A 16,328-nucleotide genomic window follows, 5' to 3' on the forward strand; every position below is an offset into this window, starting at 1 on the left:
AACTAAATTTTTTCAGCCAGTTCGACAGTTGGCATATTGATTGTTGGTATAAATTTAGTGGGAATAGTCACATTTAGAATATCACTCCCAGTGTCCAGGGTCCCTAATGTTTATACTGGTAGGATTCTTCATTTGTGTTATAAATAATAACTAAAAATTCTCCACTGAATATTTTTTAGTTGGCTGTAAAGTGAAGCACAACATTTTTGCAGATTTTGCCTTTCAGTGAAGTAGGCGAGAATAGATAGCAAGTACTCAGCAGTATTGTATGTATTGCTGATATTTAGTATGGGCTCTCATGACTCGGACAGTAAAATTTTACAGTTGTATCACCCAACTACTGTACACCTGGCATACATATTTCATTTTGTTTAATATGCAAATTGTATCATATGAGCAAAAATATGCATATATTTTTAATTGTCAATATTTTTTACTATAGAGTTGGACATAATCATAATCAGCAGGAGCTGGATTAATTTTCAGCAGTTTTCAGGGGGAACACAATACTGTGTTCTGGTGACATCATCATCAACCATAGTCATTTGACCTTTGTTGCATCAATACCTTGACACTTTTTTTCCACTCCATACGAGAAACAGCTTTTTCCGAGGATGTTTTCAAATCGAAACTACTCCAACTAATGTATATCCTCCAGCACCTCCAGTTTTAACTAGGATTAGGTCTTGGTTATTCTGTTCGACCTGCTATGGTTCTTTCTTGTGTTGGTCTGTATTATATTCTTCTTCTCCCTCCAGGTGATGTAAGGCAACCTTTTCAATGATTAGGTCTCAAAAGCTGCAAGATTCATTTCCATTTTCTTACAAACTGCCAAACATTCTCAGCCACTGAGCGAGATAGAGTCAACCAGAACATTACTTAATATGAACAATTTAGATAGGATGACCTTCGCTATTCAGATCTTTTCAGGTCTGGTATGTATTGAAGACGTTATCCTAATTCTCAAGGATGTCTCTATCAATCTACACACTCCACTTACCATCTTTTTTGAACTGATTTCAATACCATAACTTCTACTTGTAATTTCCAGCCTTCTTGTTAGATCTAGGTCTTCCACTGTTTCTGTAATGAGGTATGTATCATCAACGAAAAGGAGGTTAGTTCACCACATATAGCACCTCCACAATATCCATCTAGCTATCTTCCATAATTCTTGCAAGAAACACGTTGACAAGTTATGGTGATAATCAAATAATCAGGCAGCAAAAGCACACAATTTGTTGGAAGATATATACGCTAAACTTGACAAATGTGTCAAAGCTAGCATACTCATAGAACTACCAATGACGGCTAAGGGTTTAGGGCTGGCAGGCTGACATACGTATATGCTGGCAGCACCTTGGCAAACCATACCCCCTATTGCGGATGCAATGTTAATTTAACACCCCCAGAGCAGACACATTGAAGAAAAAACACCCCCTATTACAGACATATATTTAGAATATCCTACTCCTATTGCGAGCATTCTCTGCCATTTTTTGCACTTAAGTGGAGTGTGATGGACTCAAACAAACTACTTATGGTAGCTATGTATGCAACTCCTGTTGGACGTGTCATTCGTTGTTTCATGGGTCCGCCAATTCGAGGCCTAGGGCGGTGTATGGGAGTGGTTGTTGCAAGAGTGGGGCTACAGTGGGCTCAGCAACCCTGTGAGTTTATTCCTGGGGGCCTATTTCAAACATTAGCATTTCAAGGGGGCCGATTTACCTCCCGCGTGGGCATGTATTACAAGGTGAAAAACACCGCCCTTTCCCGCTAAATTTGGAACGCACATGGGGTAGTATCGGCATATAGAGAGTGCCCCCTGGGGTCGATTCATTCATTAAAACGTGGAAACGTTTCAAAAAATGGATCATGGATCATGATAGGTTCACTTGAGTCGAAGCATATATACAAGGCAGAATTTCATACATCGAAAAACCTGTCAACAAACAAGCTGCTCTGATTGGTTTGATTGTTACAGCTGTTAATGTGTTAGTGTTGGGTAGCCATCAGGCACAGACTGGCATAAATCTCGTCCCACTCAGAAAAACAGACGAGAAATACAATATTAAATACATTATCATTGTCAACAACAGCGTAATGGCGCCCTTTAGAATTGTATACGTCGAAAAACCTTTCAACAAAAATGGGTTCAATTATCAGTGTTCACTGGTGACATCATTGACTGTCCCCCTAGAGGCGAAATGACGCCAGGCAAAGTGGACGTTTGTCGTCTACTTCATAGCCCGTTTTATACCCGATATATAGGCCATTTCGCAGCACATACAAGTTGATTTTATCAACAGAATTCATTCATAGTTGTCAAATTTTATGTACAGAGTGAAAAATACAAGACTTCTGCTCCCCTTTAATCTAACTCCTATCACCATTACACGCTAATTGGCTTCCATTTGTTATTACCGCTGCACAATATAACAATCAATATTACAGCACTGATTGTACGCCTCAATTACGAATATAAATTGGATAAGTGTGAAGATTTTACTCGCATGAAATCGAATAGAAAAACCGGAAATACATGTGCACCACAAAATAAACAAGGCTGGGTCGATTAACTTGGGTACTTGGGAGTCTGCGTTTTACTTTTCTATGTCATTTGGGGAAAATATTTGTTTTGACTAACTAGGCCAACTTGGTAAATCTGGATTAATTAAATGTAAGACTGTAGCATAATTTGTTTGAAAAACAATACTTTCAAAATTATGAAAATGAAAGTGGTGACAAAGTTTATTCGAAGTGCAATACGGGTATGTGCCGCCCGACTGGGGTGTTATTTCACGTTATTTTGTTTAGAAGTGGATAGTCATTTATCAATGGTTTGGTTTAGAAGTGTGTAGAATGTATTTACTTTTTCACAGGTCCTTATATTCAAACCCAGTTACCGGGAAAGGTTGAAGAAAATGCGTCGCTGGGTATTTTGTTTTAACGGTGGAAACATTTGTGTTTAGAAGTGGGCATATAAATAGAATAAAATGGTTTAGAAGTGAGTATGGTTTACGAGAGGTGAGCTACACACCCTTACCCACTTAATGTGGAAGTAGCCCCCCCCCCCCCCGGAGCGGAGGGCACAACTCACGCGACCCCGTCAAGCTGACTAATACGAAGCCATAACAAATTGTTACAAATTCCATAATAATTGTCTATTTCCATTCTATTTCAAGAACATTGAAAGTTATAATTGTCAAGTCACTTATTTATTTACTTTATTTATTATTGAAACATATTCCTTCATGGTCGTGTTAATATATTGACTTCGACTAGTGGCCGCTAAATGTTTGCATTATGAATTTGTATCATTAGATGGCAACACCATAATTGTAATTGCTATGATTTAATAACTTTTTAACCCCTCCCCAAAGAAAAAGAAAATATACACATCCATGAAAGATACCCTATAAACACATTTTCAAAGATATATACATATATATAAAGAATCGAGAAACCCTAAATGGGAAAACGAATATTTTCAGGTTATGTATTTTGTGACGTCGCCAATTCGTGTGTAAGTACGTCTTCCAAAATTTAGCCATAATCAATATATGAAAAAAACACCGCCAGTTAGTATGTGTTTAATCGTCATTGACCTATGCTGAGAATGACTCGCTAAAATTGAAGGTTTTGTTTGGTGTCAGCATTACAAGGCATTTCCCGTGACGTAATCAGATAAAAATGTTTAGTTACAGCGTTGTTGATTGGTTGTTGAAAATTGATAAGTGGAGATTGCACCAATCATAGCATCAGTTTTACATTGTTTAGCGCCATGTTGGATTTACCCCTTGTGTTGTTGCGAATGTTCTCGAAGTTATTTCCTGTATATATCGTTTTTTATTCGAATAATTTTGTGGAAAATTCATTGAAGTAATCGGAGCTCTTGATGTATATATGCGCAGAACATTATTTGTTTTTGAAGTTTTTGGAGAACATTATCGACTGTAACGTTAGAACCCAACGTTCGGAGACGCCGACTGCTCCGGTGATCAACAGCACAGTGAATCTCCAATAGTTCGTCGCCGAGATTGTAAAAAAGATTTACAATGTTTGGATTTAATGGTGATTATCGATCGAGGCCGAAAGTATCCCTTGGTGGAGCAAGTAAACAGGTTAGTTAATAATCTGTTCAGCCGTGTATTGTTTATTTCAATTTCACGAAGTCGAATCATGGAGGTACAGTAGTTCCAGATCAACGTTATCCTAACTTTATTTTGTCTTTGTTGACGATAATTTTTGCCATTTTTGCGTTTTGATATCTTGATACTGTTGTTGGTTGATATCTTGACAGTGGCAAGTCAGTAAAATATGACCGGACATTGGACTATGAACCATAGGTAGAAGGTACACCGTGATTCAATTTTATGCAGTTCACTCAGTTTTGTTTCAAGGGATATTTACCACACATGGGCTTACTCACACCTATGATGTATCTTGGTACATTTATGGATCTGCAGACTACAAAAAACGTGTGGTTCCTTTTAAAGACAAACTACCCTTTGCTATACTTGGTATCAATTCCCGACCGCCTATTACAATGTAAGGCATGTCGGTGGCATGTGGTTTACCCCTCACAATCCTTTGTTTTCCCAGTACTGGTATTAATCTAATATTAATAAGCAAATTACATGATTTGGGTCACAGAAATACACTGATCATTGGCGATCAAACATGAAAGATGATAGAAAATTATGTACATACCCAAAATTTAAGAAAGATTTTTGTTATGAACAGTATTTATCAAATGTTATAAATATTAAACAAAAAATCAGTTTAACCAAATTCAGGATAAGTACCATAATCATGACCTTGGTATAGAAACAGGCAGATAGATACACACGCCCCAAAACAACATTACAAGATAGAATTTTCCTGCATTGTGATACGCATAAAGTAGAAGATGAAGAAGATTTACTCATAGTTTGTCCAAAAAACATGTCGTTATGACAAGATTTGTTCTCGCATATAATATTCCCAAAAGAAATTAAAATTAATAATGAAATTTTGGCACGGATCTAGAAGCCGTACCTACACACGAATTGGTGACGTCACAAAATACATGACCTTCAATCGGGGTTGTTTCCTCGATACTTAAGACATTGCATATAAAGTAAAACAAATCATGTGACAATATAATGATAATAACGATAATAAATCCTAGCTTATCAGTTGAACAGAACGATCATACAGTCAGTCGGGTGACGCCGAGGGTCACGCACTTGTTGCAAAATGGCCGTGTGGTTGAAACTGGGTCATGGCGTGATGGGCAAGGAAGACATCATTAAACACTCTCAATTTCAAAATCACAATAAAACGGGGAAGTGGTTGCATATTACGGCCTAGCCAACATGGGAAATAAAAAAACGCTCAATACAAACGACATGGGTTCGAATCACACTAGATACACACTCACCAGAACCGAAGCAATCAGAAATGAGCAATCGTTTTGGCTTTTCCGTTCAACTCATCGGAACACTGGAGTAGTTAGAAAAATGAACACCACTTAACGACCAACGTCGTGGCGTGGTACACAAGCGTGCCATCAAAATAAAACAAAATTAGCTTGAAAAGACAGTGGGTTCGAGTCCCGCTCAGAGCTACCGTAAAAACGTAAATCAAATAAACTGAAATCTCTCAAACCGTAAACAAGTAAGCAAAGAACGTCGCGAAAAAATAATAAACCTCACAAAACTCCACCGTACAAAACTGAATGAATAAATAATAAAATAACTTACGTCTTAAACTGGACGACCAGCAATTTGTTCAACAGTTTCCAATCACAAGAGATAAACAAGACCCAAGTCAAGGTAAGTTTTGTTAAAGCGTCCATGGCGTTCCCTATATTACGAAAACAATTCAGGCAACAGACGAATATCTTCTGTGGTGTTGTGGAATTTATACTGTGTCTGCGGAATTGTTGATTGAGGGTTCGAAACCAGCAGTTAACATTTTGTTAGAAAGTTTCACAATTAAATCAAATATCCAATGATACCAGTATATTTATTTCATTATTTTAACAACTTGCGATAGTGGAAGTTGGTTGGTTGGTTCTTACACCTAAATAAGTATCAAATATTTATCCATACATTTATTCTCTCAATTTAACAACTTGTAATGGTGTAAAATAATTAAACGAGAGCTGTCTACACCAAAATAAGTCTAAAATATTTGTCCGCACATTTATTCTCTCAATTTAACAACTTGTAATGGTGTAAAATAATTAAACGAGAGCTGTCTACACCAAAATAAGTCTAAAATATTTGTCCGCACATTTATTCTCTCAATTTAACAACTTGTAATGGTGTAAAATAATTAAACGAGAGCTGTCTACACCAAAATAAGTCTAAAATATTTGTCCGCACATTTATTCTCTCAATTTAACAACTTGTAATGGTGTAAAATAATTAAACGAGAGCTGTCTACACCAAAATAAGTCTAAAATATTTGTCCGCACATTTATTCTCTCAATTTAACAACTTGTAATGGTGTAAAATAATTAAACGAGAGCTGTCTACACCAAAATAAGTCTAAAATATTTGTCCGCACATTTATTCTCTCAATTTAACAACTTGTAATAGTGTAAAATAATTAAACGAGAGCTGTCTACACCAAAATAAGTCTAAAATATTTGTCCGCACACTTATTCTCTCAATTTAACAGCCTGTAATTGTGGGAATTAATCAAACGTGAGTTGTTTACACCAAACTATTAAAGTATTAAATATTTGTTGAGAAATTTATTCTCTCAATTTAACAACTTGTAATGGTGTAAAATAATTAAACGAGTTGTCTACACCAAAATTAATCTCAAATATTTGTCCACACATTTATTGTCACAATTTAACCACTTGTTAATAGTGGAAATTACTTAAACCCGACTTGTTTAATCAGTTGACATCAATGCAACTTACCTGCAGACAGTGCACAACAGAGTATCATTATTGAGCAAATATAAACAGGAACGTGTCTTGGCATTAGGTTTAGGGTCGGGTCAGGTATGGGCAACGGAATTATTAACAGGAACGTGTCTTGGCATTAGGGTTAGGGTCGGGTCAGGTATGGGCAACGCAAATGGCAAACACCCAATTGGCAAAATGTACACTAACGGGTTATGCCATGTATATAGTTTACACAAGTAAAAACACAAAATTGCCAATTTTTTGGACAATTGTAACTCAATAATAGAAATATGTTGTAGTTCTATATATACACACTATATACTCTTATCAAATGCAAACACAACCAGTCAATCCATTGTGGTCTTGTGGGTCAGTTCTCTACATAGTGATCAGGAGGACCCGGGTTTAATTCTCTTCAATCGCCCCTTTTAAAATGTATTGACCCACAAATTAATGAATATTCATGAGCACCGAAACTGCTACGTCATGAATAAATTAGCATAATTAAAAAAAATTGCATAAAGTGTAGGTACGTCTTCTGGAGTCCTGCCGAAATTTTTAATGAAAATAACAGACAAAACCTCAATTAAGCATGTTGCACAATTGACCTTCATGGCATTCCAACAACACACACAAAAACATGTGATTTAAACTTATTATATTTTATTTACTTTTTAAAACTTATCTTACTTAAACTTGTAATATTTTTTGTGTGTATTGATTCATGTTTCTATTGCTATATACTGAAATAAATGTGTATTTCTAAAGATGCAATAATTATTATATGCCCTTGTAGATATTTGTGAAGCACCATGGGCAGAACTATAGAATTGTGGTTCAAATTCAAATCATCTGACTATCTGCTAAAGCACATTTCTTTTTTTGGATAATAAATGATTTGGTACAAGTATAAATACAGAAAGCCTGTTTATAACCAGATAACCAAGGGGTACTTTATTTACTATTACTGTTGCATAACAGTGATTGACTTTATTCTACTTTTTTTTTCTTCCCTCAAAAACTAACTAGGTTTTCAAGAAAATCTTGACCAGTGTTCAAGTAATCTACATAAATTTGTCATACAATCAGTGCTATGATATTCATAGTTGTAACTTGGGGGAAGATGGATGGGTTAACGATCTCTTAACAATAACAGTGAAATATCCTGGCACAGTCCCTTTATGTATGTAAAGGCGTATCTAAGTAGTCTACATATACGGTACAGTGTGTTTTTATGTAGCTTTGATAAATTAATGTATCTGTTAAAAATGTACCCTCCTTCCCCCATATTGACTTATACTAGAGTATAACACATTCATTGTACAGCATCTATGTCCCAATAACAGATTATTTACAGTAATTATTAGGTCAGCCGAATAGCAAATTTGCTCACTAATTAACTACTTGCTGACCAGTACTTCTGGACTTACTGTAATAATTTTTTTTTCTCATTATTATGAATGTTTTTCAGGAGAAAACTGAGTCATTGTTGTTACAAAATAAGTTAGAACGACAGAAAAGAGAGGTAAGAAGCACCAATCTTTCTTTTATTTGAATTGATTTGCTCACATTATCATATCAGAAATAAGGAAAGGTTGTGATCAGTTATTAATTATAGGTCAACATCGATGGGTGTATGATAGCTAATCAGCGTTCATATTTCTTCAAAATTCTGTCAATTTTACATACATCGACATTGTGGCTAACAAGTACATGTATATGTAACTACTCGAATAAACATCACAATGCCAAGATATGATTGGATTGATTGTATTTAGAATCGCTATATGCTAGTTACAGGGCCCAATTTTGTTTCACCACAGTTGCAAGTAGTACGTCTTAGATGTTGTATCACATTTACACATGGTTTTTGATGGTGGTTTATTGCTACATTGTATAATTAATTTATTTCATCTATACATGTAGAACCATAGACGGAGAATTGTGAGTGCAACACAGTTACAGTCTTGGTGGAGGGGATCGAGAGTGAGACAAAACAGAAGACATAAAGAAAGAGAAGACTTTGATGTGGAGTTACAACATTACCATAAATCCAAAGGATACATAACAAAAAATACATTGTCAACTCTCTATCGTCAGATTTTATATTTTTACAAAGAAAGAAAAGACTCTGATAGATTGGTAAATATCCTATGTTAAAATGATAACTATCGGTAGCATATTATTTGATATCAGCTGTACCAGATTTCACTAATTCAAGGCATACTTTACGTCATAGCAGAATTTCTAGTTTTGCAATGTTGACAATGAGGCCAAATTGTATCATTTAATAGCTGTGATATCTTATGGTCAGTCATTTTCTTGGTCAGGAATCGTGTGGTCAGTAATTTTCTAGTCATACTGAAGTTCTCAGTTAAGGTAGCAAGACTATTATTTGCATACTTGTTTTCATCTTCCAGTTGTGAGATTTTCAAGCTTGTTTATCGGCACAATCAATTTGTTTTCCCATCAAGGTCTGTTTTAACATGTGTAGGGACATCCAAATGTGTAAGGCTATTGGAAACCAAAAAAATAAAGGAATGGGATAGCTATAATTGGATAAATTCGGCACATGAAAACACCAAAATCAATGATTTTTTTCAGTGGCTGTGTGACCTTGTGTCTGACACATTCATATGCAAATGACTAACCCGTGAAACAAACAGGGGCGGAGATAAACCACTCAAATGTTTGGAAACACTCATTGTGTGTCAGATAGCTACTGATAACACATCCTAACATTGCTTTGTCTTGAGTTTATCTTTGAAACTTATAGGCACACAGATTAAACCTGTGTTGCTGATTTTGTAAAACACTACTGAGGCTGCCTTGTTTCCCTTCAGAAAATCTACATTTTAACCAACTTACATGACATTCTATATTATGTTGACTTTATCACATGAAAGTTTATAGTGCATTTCATCAATTAATAAATAAATGTGAAAATCTTAATTTTCAACACAAATAATAGTCTCGCTACCTTAAATGCCATATTGTAATTATGAAACATAATTTTCGCTGACGGTATTGCCCAATTGTGTTTTGCATCTTGATGTCAAAGCTAATTAGTCTAAATTGATTATATTTTGTGTTGTCATCATCCCTTGTAGGTTTCACTGTGTCAGTTACTCATTAAGCATCCTAATGTCTCGCTGGAATTCCTCCTGGATCAGCCAAAGTTATGGGTTTACCAAACTGGACAAATTTTACTTCATTGTTGCCAGTAAGTATTTTATTTTTGTACATTAAATTAATCAGTGTGACTCGGATGTGAAATATTTGATGGTTGCAATTTGCATGCTAAATGCAAGAAATATGTTTCAGTATGGGCGAATGATTCAGCTTCCCATTGGAGTATGTATTTGAATTTGTGCTCACACAGTTAAATAGTGTCCCGACATGTGTTCGCCCGCAATCGCCTCTAATATAATTTAATATAGCCTACCATAAGTTTTAATCTGGGTGAATCGTCTAATATTGGCACCAGTGGATAACAAGAAATATTTTCACATATTGTAGGAGTCGCCAATAAAGCACATTTTATAAATAATACTGGTATACTACCAACACAACATACCCACTCCCCTAACTTTTATGAATATTCTTGAATTGCAATATCAGTTGATTTTAAAGGGCAGTGGTCGTCATGCCACACATGCGTGAGATATATGGGTCTCATATAAACAAAGATGGCGACTTTCCATTTGAAGAGCACATTGAATTATGGGCGCGACAACCACCGCACTTTAAAAACTAAACATATCACTTTTTTTACTCTTGAGTACTTGTTTCGTTGGCTGTATGTGGAAACGAGCTCTGCTTTTCATTGTCATTTATAGGAAGTTTAGTTGCAGAGTGAGATCCAAACAAATAAATGATTACTATAACAAGTAAACATGTTTAGTGCAAAACTAAAGCATATTTGTGATGACCAGAATTATCCCAATGCTCCCTTGTTCTTGACATTGTGGAGTACCTGGTAACTAGAGAACCTGAAAATCAATTTTAGTTACGTGGCTTGAGTAGCCTTTAATGTTCGATTACTATATCAATGTGTCTGTTTTAACCAGGCTACTAGAAACAGCAGCACAGAGCTCCACTGCGATATCCTCACCACTACGAGTCATAGAAATCTACACGAGTATAGATACTTATAGAAAGGACAAGAGATTAACTCAAATACAGACTACACAGATAGTGATTAAACTGATGTCATCACTCATTCATAAAGGTAAGAAATATTCATTTCATGTCTAGATGTTTGCTGTCTGAAATACCTTGTATGGCTTACATGTACAAGCAAGTTGTGTACTGTAAACTACTTTATTTTAGCTGGAATTAATTTTCGCTGAAAAGTTTTTTTGGGTGTTTTGTAAGGAATTTATTTTCACTGATTTTTCATGAATGTGAAATATAGGAAAAAAAGTATATTTGCTGAATTTTATTTTCACTGAAGCATCACTTCATCGAAAACAAATTTCAAGCGAAAATAAAGTATTCTACAGTAAATTCTAATGTGTTAATTAGCATATATTCTGTGTCTGAAAATACATTTGATCATATTGTTGATTTCATTTTTTGTTATCAATATTCGTGCAGGTTATTATCAATCAGTAATGACATTATTAAATGAGAGGGTACCCAGTGATATTGAACAATCTCCCAACCCTCCAACTCCTATTGCCACTACTGTACTGGAACTTGTTCTCAGACCAATCAAACTTTCACAATCTTGTAAAGAAAATAAACAATTTAGGTGAGTATATGTACATTAATTTTTCGTTATTATTATAATGAGACAACTTACTGTATCATCTGCGATTCTTCACCACAATTCCTTGTTGTGAATCCTTGTAGCAATTTCTGCTAAGATTCCTTGCTATGAGTCCCGGTGTCTGTTTCTATCTACATGCAATTCATTATTTCATTATTAGTTGCTGCGATTCCGTGTTATAGATTGAATACTGCTCAATCAGGTGTGTTTATGATCAAAATAAGTCATATTTTAATGATTGTAATTCACATGCGCTCTATTGGAGATGTACTTCTAATAAAGCAAATATATGGTGAATGGATGTCCCATCCTGTGTTGTATACCGATATATCACATGATATCATGCTTACTCTGACATATCTTTTTATTTATAGAAATGTTGTATTTGAAGGTCTATGTCAGGATATATTCTGTCCAAGTCTTACTGATCAGATTGGATTATATTTACTGCCGGCATTAGCTTATGGAAAATATCCTTTCCCGTTTGTGGATTTCTTGCATTGTCTGATCCCACAGGATACCATGGAAACAAACCAGTCCACAGATACGGGTCTGGAACACCTTACAGTGTGGGCATCGCCATGGTTGCTCTATTCAGTTTTGTTATTAGTTGAGCCAGTAGCAGGTGAGTCACTAAAATTTAAATTTACACCAACTGTAATTGAGGATTTTCACCTAAGATTTTACTCAGAAGGCTCAATAAGTATGATTAAATTTGAACTCAATGTCGCTACAAATTAAGTCCTGTGAGAGGACGTGCTGATGAGACTTGTACTTTGAAATCAATGAAGTGGATGGAAAAGTCTGCTGCTTTTCAATATTGCTGGAATGGCACTAAAACCATGGTTACCATATGTTATGAATAAATTTATGCGTCATTTTCAAAAATGGTAACTTTTTGCTTGTTACTTTATCCAACATCCTTGCATACAAATTATGTATAAGCTTCACAGTTGTGTTACTTGGTATTAGTGTTACACCTTCCCAACTGTCCTAAAGTACCTGTGAAATGCAAGCTACTTTCTCGCCCAAGATCATTTATTGTTACATCAATATTATTATTTTTTATGTTATTAAGTACAAAATATTTAAAGTGAAAAAATTGGTTTCAAACTCAATCTACCCTGGTATGCCAATTGCTCATAGACTGATGTATTCCATCGTCTGAAAGTAAAATGTAAAAAAAAAAGATTCAAAATTAAAATAAAAAGAGAAAATGTTTTAACATTCTGAACATTGAATCATATCAATGAAATAGAGAAATAGTAAAAACAAATGATATAATGAGTCGATTTGTAAATCACAGTAACTAATTCATAGCCACATGCGAGTGAATTGACATCCTGACATCCTGAAATAGGTGAATGCGTCGGGTCGGAAAGCCAAAACTGTTGACTGTTTTAGGATATGTGGATGTGGCTACAACATGAGAAAGATCTCAAATTTACTGGAATATGAGTCTATATATACTGTCCTTTTCAGTGGAACACAAATCCAAAAGGGGGGAATGTGTTGGTGGGCATTTCACAGGCACTTTAAGCTTACTGGGAGGCTACGATTTGAATATCTACTTGTCAATAACAATGCATCTTTGAATTTAAAATGAATGTAAATGTTTGTGAAACACATCATTCAAGTTTGCGTAGAAGTTCTGTTTCATCCTACATCTTGTTGGGTCAATTCTAATATTAAAGTACTGTGGAATACTTTATTTTCGCTGGAATTAATTTTCGCTGAAAAGGCTTTTTGGGAGTTTTGTATGGAATTTATTTTCACTGATTTTTGATGAGTTTAATGTGAAATATGGGGGAAAAAAGTATTTTCGCTGGATTTTATTTTCACGGAATCATCCCTTCAGCGAAAATAAATTCCAAGCGAAAATAAAGTATTCTACAGTACTTGTCCAATCGTCAGCAGGCATTGGTGCATTTGCAAGCGATTGAAATTCAGCATTAAGGTAGCGAGAAGGGAAATTTTCACTTTTTTCTTGATTTTTCAAAAATTGATAAAACGTTCACTTTAGACCTTGATACATCATCCCAGGTTTACAAAAGATCGAAATTGCGAAATAACGTCGCTCAAATCAGTGTTTTAAAACGCTAGCAGAAAAGACTACAACTGCCGTTTGCATATTGTTTATCTTTGAAAGGGTTTAAATGATAACATCTTATCTGTATACTCCGTTGTTGACGATTCTGATATAACGGGTGATAAGCTTCCAGTTGCAAACAATGAGTGCAAACAATCTAACGTCCATTGTCAGCATTATTGTTAGTCAAGACTTCGTCGGAGAAACATGGCCATACAGTACTCATTTCGCCCAACCTTCCGCTTTTACATCGACCGCTTAACGCTTAATTTCCGACCATGCGGTCTTGTCCGACCGGAAACCGACCGCATTTTAATCGCGTTTTTTTTTTTTTTTTTTTTTTTGGCTCGCTCGCTCATTGAAAACACCGACCGCTCGTCCAAACACTGATCACTGGCGCAGCAGGGGTGGTCGAAATGGTGGTTTTGATAGTAAAGTGTGAACGTACAACTAACTAGTATTAACTATTATTAAATTCTGATCGGCACTTCAAATCTAATAGTTGTATGACACTTGTATCGTGAAAGCAACTGAACTGGGACCTCTTGTTACGTGTTTTGGGTGCTTGTTCTAAATGTAATATGTTATTTTATTTTAATGAGACAATCACGTGAAAAAAAACATAGGTAACTCATTTTGACAGAGCAGAGAAACGAGGAAATGTTAATGATTAATTCCAAAAATAACGATACCGAATCCATGTCGGTCCATGTCTGGTAAAATTTGACATTCAATTTTTAAAATTAGGTCACGATCATTGAATGACTTCGGCCTAAACCGTATACGTATACGTAAAATTGTTCCCACAAAAAATATTTTCGACTAAAAACGGCCACAGGCCCTGAAAAAATCGAACAGAGCTTGACATGTATGAATAATTTATTGGGCTTAAAAATTTAGTTATAGCCATAGATATTTGGTGGCCAGTCGATGAACAATTTCGAAACTCAAGATTCACACGGCTGCGAAAGTAGAACATTCCGGAGGCGGTGAAACGGAAGAGCCAAACTTAACGCATAAAAATAGAACGCGTATTTTGACCTCTGTGGCCAACCAATGGCTGATCACAATTACGTTTGCGGTCGTTGCCAAAGAACTCCGCGTCCATCGCCTGGCGATGCTCTTCACCCCCCGGAATGTTCTACTTTCGCAGCCTAATCGCAGATTTTTCGAAAAACGTCGAAAAAACACAAAAATTAGTAGAAATGTTCCTATTTTGGGCGGATTATTGATAGAGAATAATGTCTTTATTACACGGTCGACAGACATTCCAAACAATCAAAATTATCAACGAAAGACTAGGTTTATTTTAGGCTTAGAAATATATTCTTTCAGTCAGCCCATGCATGGAACTGCCATTTAGCTTCATAGTCCTTCAGCTTGTCTTCGCCTCGGAGGAAAACAACAATAATTATACAAAACACATTGCGAAGACTCAATAATCAGGAAAGAAAACCCAGACAACCATGTCGTACTTGTGTTGAAATACATTTTGTATTTCACGTCAGAATATTGTTTAAAATAAAATATTCAGTCCAAGCCAAATCGAGGCCAAAGGATCAGGTTGCGTGCTTATAACTTTTGTCAGCTGTTCAACATCTATAAAAACCATAAAGACAATTATAAGACAATGTGAACCTCGGAAATTTTTCTGTTAGTCCGAATTTTAAATGCGTGCGAGCGAGCGGTGATATTTCGGGGTTTGCGCGGTCGAAAATAAAACTAAATAATTGTCCAATTCAACAAGCGGTCAAAAAAGCGAGAAAAAAGGTGTTTGGAACGCGGGAGCGGGCGGGAGGTAGTGCAAAATGAGTACTGTAAATTTGCGCAACTTTCCTTTAAATCGTTTTATTTTCCAAGTCAATATTCTATTTTACTAATACCATGTTTTCTAACGCAGTGGCGAAAAAAAGCGTTGACAGATGAGGCAAAGAAAAATCTGCCACTCAGTGTCACACTCTGACACAGCAATTTTGTTTTCAAACATCGGCCATTTTGTTTCACCATGAAAACCGTTTTATTAGATCACTTATCAGAGACACTTGAAGGATTAGCTTGTTTGTAAACTGTCAGCGTGTACAGTGGGACAGTAATGTTTGTCAGAGGATTATCCCTCGTTATTCGTTTGCATAACAATGGAAACCCGAACGTTCCTGGAGTGGGGACTCAAATGCCAGCAGTTTTCTTCATTTTTCACGCTCGAGCATGAAATTATTCATTATCAGACACTCTTTATGAGCTCTATGATATCAGTGGTTAATATGTTTGGCCATTTTTAGTGAATATTTATAATAATGCTGCAAATCTACAGTGTTTTATTAACCAAAACTGTTTTTCGCGTTTTTCTCGAATTGAAGTTTCGATTGAGTACGACTCATTGGGACCGCCGCCAAATCAAGTGCGTTCGGACTAGGACATTCAAACTCGCAGTTATCGTTCAATAGATAATGATGGTGCAAAATATGTCTGGGTTTTTAAAGAAAATGCTTTGTCACAGAATAATAGTCTGTTAAAGGTGTCAAGTATGAAATAAGTTGAGGACAAAAAAACAAACC

General features: G+C 35.6%; 1 protein-coding gene across 1 annotated transcript in view; it reads left to right on the forward strand.

Annotated features, from left to right (window-relative positions):
• The first annotated feature begins 3,776 nt into the window (after positions 1–3,776).
• The window catches only part of LOC100374388 (ubiquitin-protein ligase E3C-like), a 42,582-nt gene continuing 30,030 nt past the window's right edge, over positions 3,777–16,328 (forward strand). Inside the window, exons 1-7 of the mRNA XM_085503273.1 lie at positions 3,777–4,124; positions 8,382–8,435; positions 8,837–9,052; positions 10,021–10,133; positions 10,981–11,141; positions 11,510–11,666; positions 12,059–12,309. Coding sequence (XP_085359399.1) covers positions 4,059–4,124; positions 8,382–8,435; positions 8,837–9,052; positions 10,021–10,133; positions 10,981–11,141; positions 11,510–11,666; positions 12,059–12,309 — 1,018 coding nt within the window. The 5' untranslated portion in view covers positions 3,777–4,058. The remainder of the gene's footprint in view (positions 4,125–8,381; positions 8,436–8,836; positions 9,053–10,020; positions 10,134–10,980; positions 11,142–11,509; positions 11,667–12,058; positions 12,310–16,328) is intronic.

This window comes from Saccoglossus kowalevskii, chromosome 9, assembly GCF_978046115.1.
Source record: "Saccoglossus kowalevskii chromosome 9, keSacKowa6.1, whole genome shotgun sequence".
In the NCBI taxonomy this organism is placed as follows: domain Eukaryota; kingdom Metazoa; phylum Hemichordata; class Enteropneusta; family Harrimaniidae; genus Saccoglossus; species Saccoglossus kowalevskii.